Source organism: Cyprinodon variegatus, unplaced genomic scaffold, assembly GCF_000732505.1.
Source record: "Cyprinodon variegatus isolate N-32 unplaced genomic scaffold, C_variegatus-1.0 Scaffold291, whole genome shotgun sequence".
Taxonomy (NCBI): domain Eukaryota; kingdom Metazoa; phylum Chordata; class Actinopteri; order Cyprinodontiformes; family Cyprinodontidae; genus Cyprinodon; species Cyprinodon variegatus.
Genome location: NW_015150744.1, coordinates 493642 through 501515, shown reverse-complemented (window position 1 = coordinate 501515; position 7874 = coordinate 493642). Strand labels below are relative to the sequence as shown.

Here is a 7874-nt window from a genome sequence, read left to right as displayed (position 1 = left end):
AGGTCGCATATGGGCAAAAAAAATCGGATTTGGGTCACTTCAGGCTGCAGTGTGAACGTAGCCTTAGCTCCCTTCTAGACTCCTCTGTTCACACCTGCTCCCAATCTGCTGATTAGCCAGGTCTTTGTTTCTCTCTCCCATATATGCACCTCCTGCTCAGTCACTGTTGCTGGTTTGTCGTCATTTCTTTGATCCTTGTTGTGAGTATTCCTGGTTCTCAGTTTTTGTGGGTTTATGTTTTTGGATTTTTTGTTTTTCTTACTCTTTTTTGTTATTAAATCTTCAAGAAACCACTTCAGCTTCAGTGTCTGCATTTGGGTCCTGTTAAAGCTCCACCCCACCGTGACGCTCTTGGTTAATTATTGTTAAAAAAAAAACTGTTTGTTTTTTTTTTCTAAAGAAAGAAGTAACATTTGTAAACTTTGATCAGACATAAATCAGAAACAAGATGGCGTCATCATCCAGGGTTGAAGAATAGTTTGCGTCGGTAATGATTCCGACACATTAAAACGGGTGTATAAACTGATTAATGAACAATGTGATCCACTGAGGGAACTTTTGCAAAGCATGCTTGGCATAATATGGTCTACTAACACACATAGTGGATGAACAAACACGTGAACTTGAAAGGCTTAGGTAAAGAAAACAGGATTAGTGCACAATTGGGCCAAGAGGTCTTTTCATCTGAGGGGCAGAATCAATGAGAAAGCCTCTATAAGAGTTAACAAGTTCAGGCAAGGGCCCAGGACTCAATCACTGTAGGAGCTGTTTTCACAAAACAATCTCAGAGTTAAAGTGCCTCACAAAGCTGAATCCTAAGTGGGATTCAAAGTGCTTATTGGAGGAATATCTAAGGAATAAAGTCATGCTGGTATGCAGAGTGAGTTCACCTTCTGCAGCTCCAGCAGAGAACCTTTCCAGAGGCTTCATGCAAACAGGCGAGGCAGGCAGGCAGGCCGGCCTGCGGAAAGCAAACAGATCTTTTCCACTGGAGCCTAACATGTTGGCAGAAAGAGCATTCGGCCCCTGCTGGTGCTGTGCTGTGCGGCGCAGTGACGCAAAGCCACTGGAGGGGTTGAAGGATCTGATTCAGACATTTACGGTACACACAGATGTTTGGGTCTCTGCTGCTGCTGAGGGGAAACTTCCACACTTGATGAGAAATTATAGATTTTAGGGAACTTTCGAATTAACAATTTCTAATAAATGCAAACATCCACTTTTTTTTTTTTAACTGAGAACCATTTTTTATAAAGTGGAGCCCTTCCATAATAAGTGATTATTATTTAACCCTCATTTTTTATATAAAGAAAGCTTGAAGATCATTTTAATGCAACATGTCTACACAGATGATTTCATAAAATAAATAAAAATAAGGATATAACCTCCAAATAGTCTAATAGTAGAGCAAAGCTGCTTTTTATATGAGACAAAAAAATCCAAAAGAATTTCCTTGACAGAAAATGTTCATCTTAAATGTCGGAATTTCATTAATTTTATGTAAAGTCATCATAATAATAAATAAATAAATTTGTAATTTGTTGATTTAGATACATCAATATATGATGCGGTTAAAAATGTTCTCTCTGCTCTTATGTTGATTTTGTTTTGAAAAAAATATTTAAATTAATAGTTTATATTCAATCACAAAAAGGCTTGTGCAACGTTCTAATAACAATGATTTTAAAATGAAACACATCTGATAGTAAATCCATGTGTTTCCCTCAAACGTCCTTGTTAATTAGCTGAAAGAATGCGTGAGATACGTTTGATTTGTTTTTATCAGCATATTTTCAGAGATTTAGAGTTTTGTAACCTGATTCTCTTTGCAAGAGAATCCGTGTTTTATTTTACAACATTAATGATTTCATTAATTTTGAAATTGTCTCTAAAAAGTAAACAAAAATATATTCAATGATGCTTATATTATGGTATTTTGCATTAAGCTAAATAAGCAGGTCAGAGCTTCAAAAAACAGATGTGACACCAGCAGTCAGATGGCTCTGTGTACAAGGAAATTAAAGCCAGTTTTAACAAAGCTCAGATTTACCCCATACCAACCTATATATTAACCTTCTATTTGGTTAATCTTTGAAGGATGTTCTGATCTGATGTTGATATTGGGAATATCAGCTCTTAATTGTTATACCTGCTGTTTCTGATGCCTGTTCTCTGAGTAATGCCACTTAATCAAACCGTTTCTAACATCTCACAGCACAAAATTAGCAGATAAATGATGTAGGATTCAAACTGATCTCAGGTCTGTCATGATCTTGGTTCTGTTGTTCTGTACTTTGCTCCATGTTTCCTAGTTTTATTGGTTTAATTCCTATTTGTTGTAGTTTCTAGATTTATGTTAGTTCTCAGGGTTTTCTGTTGTTTTCCTCTGTTGCCCTCGTGTGTGTGTTCCTTTCCCCTTGGCTCCCTCGTTGTCTCCTCTCACACCTGCTCCTTGTCTGCTCGTTAGCCCTCCCTTTGTCTCTGTCAGCTATATATGCTCTCCCTCTGCTCTCACTCTTTGTTGGTTCCTTGTCTTTGCTGTCCTCCCATGCTGTTGTCCACCTACCTCGTCTCTGGCTCCTAGTGTTTGGTTTCCCCAGATGTCTCCATAGTTCTGGTTTGCTTTTGATTATTAGTTGGGTTTTTGCATTCCTGCCTTTGTTTACTGTTTTGCCCCATTAAACTGCTAGAAATCTCCTCTGCATTTGGGTCCTCCAAACCTCAACCAAACCCTGACAAGGTCAATTTCAGTATCAGTCAACACTAAAAGCTGCAATAATCATATCGAAAATGAAAAAGTTGTGTTTGGACTTCACTTTTGTTTTTACACATGTTCGTAATTAATCAAGTAAAAAAGCTTCTTCCTAAATAAAAATAAGCAAACATCACTATTATGACAGAAAACTGAAGAACTGTAATGGAGTGTCCCACTCCCTAAAAAACATTTGTCCTTTAATCAGATTTTAACCCAATTCCAATATCCATAACGCTTCCCTAATGTAAAAGTCCTTGGGAAGTTTAGCGTAGAGAGAGAGAGACACAGTTGCTCTTTTGCTAACTACTAATTATGTTCCTAACAAGCTAAAGAAATACTTAACATGTGGCATCGATTAACGATAGGAAACCGGCCATGGATCTCTGATCAGTTCATCTCGAATCCTAAGAGATGCAACTAGTGAGAATAGTTGAATCGTTTCTTCCTCCATCTACATGGCCTAAAAACATTAGCAGCACATATAGACTGATGAAAAATGATCAGCGTTAGCATTAAAGAAAACAGAGAACTTGTATTAGATGATCTCTAGCACAGAGCAGTAGAGGCAGATGGGTGAAGGAATCTCCATGTAGATTCTAAAAAGATCTTGGAACCAGCATTAAAAAAAAAGAATGAAACTTTATCCTTCAAGGTTCTTAACCTCACTTTGTTTGCTTAAAACTCTATTCTAAGTGAAAGCGTTGCAACATGAACCGTCTGCGGCGGCCCGAGCCGCTACGGGCCGGCGGGGGCGCCTTGCAGTCAGACTAAACCATCAACAAGTGCCACCTAGGGAGCAAGGCCTCTGACGGCACCGCACGTCCCATACAGTCCGCTCTGATTCATGCGCTTCAAAAGGCATTGGGGGGGGAACCTCACAACAGCTGCATGGTAAACTTCCCCCCCAGTAAATCCACCATGACCAAAAGCCCTGAATCTCACCAAGAACAGGGAGGATGCAGGTGGCTGGACCAGAGTTTATTGCAACACATAGTTTCCAAGGAGCCAAAACAACAAGACCCCCCCCCTTACAAACACACACTCCTCCCTCCCTCCTTAAGGTCTCTGGATCTTACAGATCAGCAGCAGCGAGGGAGAGAGCGTTCGGAAACAGCTCCCTTTTCTTTTTTCCTCCACGCTCCGTTAGCATGGGGGCGAGGAAACTTTTTTGTTTATGGTACAACACAGTGTTGCCATTAAGGCTCTAATCAAAGGTATTCTCTGCAGTCAGCCTTGAGTGACAGCCCCCCCTCCCTAGAGGGGGCAACACGAGGAGGAAGAGAAGGAGCGGGGAAACTGTGGGAATGTCTCTACATCGTCGCCGCGGCGGGCAGCTCCTCGACATGGCTTCAAATTAGGGGGGAAAAGAAAACACAGGCTAAAAAAAGCCGGCCGCCTGACTATATTCCTGCCTGCTAATTTGTCACCACTTGAAAACCGACGGGGGGAAAAAAATAGCAACCGTTTAAATCACGCCGCTTTAAAGCTGAGGGATGCCAGCCAGCGTGCATGGCAGAATACTTTAAAAAAATGGCGGGCGGGGGGGATTTAGGTCAGCTACGGCAAACTTACACATGCATTTAAATTATTGTGGCTGGATTCTGCGGAGGTCTGGCTGCATTCTTATTAGAGGGAAGCAGAAATGGAGAAGTGAGTGTCTGGCTGGCTGAGATCGGACCAGTGACAGCTGGGGCCTGAAAGCCTCACATCCAGAGCCAGGGCTCATAGCCACTTGCTACATAGCAGCGCTGAGATAAACCCACCCCCTCCTTATTTTCTTTTTTTTTTTTTGCAAGACCTCACCCTGAAAGATCACTGTCCTGAGGAGCAAAATTCTGCCAAATAATTCCTTCAAAAAACCTTTTGTGCTTTATCCAAAAAGCGGAAGGCAAGATGTTTGATCTTCCTCCCGCTCAGGCTGACAAAAGAAAGGGTCAGAAAAAGGGGGCGTCTGCGTGTGTTTGTGTGTGAGGGGCACCTTCTCCGGCAGCAGGGAGCAGCGGGGGACTCTGTGCTCCAATTTGACGATGGTGATGAAGGCGCTGTCTTGTCGCTCATCGTCGCTCGTGTTGCAGAGAGACAGAGGGTGATACTGTAGAGAGAAAACAGTAAACAAGAAAAAGAAACATTAATATTCCCACAATTTGTTTGACTTTTTACTGTAAAAACAACATTTCTACAACATTAAATAGATAGATACCTTTTGCACCATGACTTTAAACTGTTTTTTTCCCCTCCTACACTGTTTACATTCTGATCACTGCTACACTTTAAATGGTAATGTTCATTTCACCTGCTGAAAAGCTATATGCATTGAAATTTTGCTTTCTTTAAACTGTGTGTATACAAGATGACAATAAAGTTTGTCTAACTCTAAGTCTAAATACTGGATTCCCCTGTTCTCTGTTGTCCATCAGCACTGATAGGTTAGGCCTTAGGATAATGGGAGATGCTAGTGATCATATTTATATTCATATGTATATGATTGATTGGCTTATATTCATGTTTTGGACCGATGTCCACACCTAACCGTGGGGAAGACAAGGCTTCGAAAATGCTGCATTTCAAAACACTTCGTTCGCATTTAGAGGGCAAGGCAAGTTTATTTGTAAAGTGCAATTCAGTACATGGACAAGTGCTTTACATCAATTAGATGATAAAATTGAAGAAGAATAAAAGCAGATAAAGATAAAAAAAAATATCAGCAAAACAATTGGACCACAACCTTAAACTGATAATACCTAGATGTGGCTTAGGACCACCTTTTCAACCCTTTTCAGATTTTTCTCTTTTTAAATAGGGGAACCTATGGGTATTTTTCACCATGACTCATTATGAACACAACATATGTTGAAAAATAGAATCTTTATAAGCATTAGAAGACATTTTTTAAAAAGACAAGCTAGAGGGAGTTTTTATCCCGACAGAACTAAAGTAAGAGGCGCTTGTGTCTGTGGGACTCTGACGCTTCTCCTTCATAAACCAATAAAATCAATTACATGGAAGTTAATGTTCACGCCCACACAAAGCCTTAAGGATCCAAGGAATGAGAGATAGGCCCTTTGGTAGGAACATTTGATCCCCTCTGAAAGGGAGGGAAACCGTAACTGCTGAAAGGCTGTATTTAACAGCTCAAGGGGATAGCTGCAGTGTTTGCAGGTCACAGGCATGCTGTCACGTGTCATAGAGGCAGCATTGCGCTGCATACCCCCCCCCCCTCCAATACAACTCTTCCCCTGATCGCTTCATGTTTTGGACTCCCAGGGCTCACCCTCCCCCCGTCCCCCCCAGAGGAGCAGTTCCACCCTTCCCCCGGATTGTTTGGGGTCTGGCCTGGTCCGGAACGGTTCTGCCCCAGTAGGCCCCTTCATGTGGCTGCGGGCCTCCCCCTCAACTTGCCCAGCGGAAATCTCCAAATTAAAAAGACCCAAGGGTGACATCAACAGCTGGCATCCCGGGGTTTGGGAATTGACGTAATGGGCTGCAAAGGGCTGGTGCATGTCTGTCAGGAGGAGGGAGGGAAAGGAGACACGAAGGAAAACAGACTTGGAAAACCGGACTGGGACAGCGAGATAAAAGGAAGGACCAGAAAAACAGCAGCAAGTCGCTGCTACTCACCATCTGGATTCCTACGGAAGCAGTAGAAGGTGGAAAGAGGCAGTTTCATAAATCAAGCATTACAAGCCATCATCTAAGCTGCAAAGTTAGGACCAAGAGAAGGTGTTTTCCAACAGCCATCGTACATTAAACTTTAAAATTTCCATAGGTTGCACTTCCCTTTTCACAATGACAGCAGCTACTTAGGTCAGCTTTCAAAGATGAAACATCAGAAGGCAAACATGTATAAATATTCTGCAGTCTACATATAGAAAATAGTGCGTACATAAAGTGCATCAAGTGCCAGGTCAGTCTGTAATAGGCTGATTGGTCTGTTTGATTTTCAGTAGGAGTGTTTGAGGAAAGGTTGGTGAAATCCTGTTTGATGAGGACCGTTTGCTAGTTCTCACTTCCCTTTTTCGCTAATGGATAGGCTAAAGTTTGCTTGAGTTCAGGCTATGTGTAGAAAAAATAAAATAAAATAAAAAAAGGAAACCCCTTTATTGTCCCACAATTACACATTTACCCTTAATTTGAGTCGGTAAATGAGCCAATGGAATGAGTATTTTTACCCTTAAAATAAGATATTTAGATAAAATGCACTTCAAATACGACAATACAATTGTCTTTTTTTATATTAACTGTAAACTGTTTTGTTCCATTGCAAAAATTTACCTTTTACCTTCTCAATTCAAGAACAAATGCACTTAAGAACATGGAAAGTAGGGTTGTGAATTTGGCTATACAATAGGTGTCATGATACACGAGTAATGTACAATTTATCCCAATATATCTTGATACATTAACAAACATGATCTATGGCAATTTTTATAATAAAACAGAATCGGAAATGGAAAACGTCACGAAATCTTGATGTTGCAGAGTAACTGAATCAAAGGCTTTTGGGCAGTGCTCTGCCAACTAGCAGCTAAAGGCTTAATAGTTATATAGAAGTAAGACAAGACAACATAGATTTTTTTTTATATTTATTTATTTTTTATTTGGCTTCCTTTATTAATCAATAATAATATTCTTTAAAGAAATATGATAATTTTTTTGTTAGACTAAAAAAATCACTGAAAATCAAAGGGAGTCAACAGATGGTCCTAACTATATATAGCAAGACAAGAACGTGTGAAGGTGGGAGTGTGTGGCTGGAGAAGGGAGGGTACAGGTGTAAAAGATCTCCATTACAGACTAACATGAAGCTGTTCTGAAGTCTGTTGGCTTTAGATTTAATATCTCTGGACCCTTTTTCTGATGAATATGGGACAAAAGGTTAGCCTGGGTGCCATTCCGAACTTAGTCCCGCCCACAACGTTTGAGGTTGGGAAGTTCGGTCTGGCATTGCTTAATAGTAGCGCGAGTATGATCGTCCACCCTCTGGCGATCCAATCAAATTGTCAGGGCGGGCTTTATAGAAACGCGATCAAGGCTCATCTTCTTATTCTAGGTGTGCAACTGCACGCTTTGATTTTTGTTGACAACAACTATGCGTCGCTTAACATACGTCACGCACTCC

At 40.9% G+C, this 7874-nt stretch overlaps 1 protein-coding gene across 2 annotated transcripts in view; it reads right to left on the bottom strand.

The window, feature by feature from the left end:
* rnf43 (ring finger protein 43) overlaps positions 1-7874 on the bottom strand; it is a 127220-nt gene that overhangs the window by 46382 nt on the left and 72964 nt on the right. For both annotated transcript variants that reach the window (XM_015383684.1, XM_015383683.1), the window contains one exon: positions 4734-4847. In XM_015383684.1, the coding sequence (XP_015239170.1) occupies positions 4734-4847 (114 nt within the window). The remainder of the gene's footprint in view (positions 1-4733; positions 4848-7874) is intronic.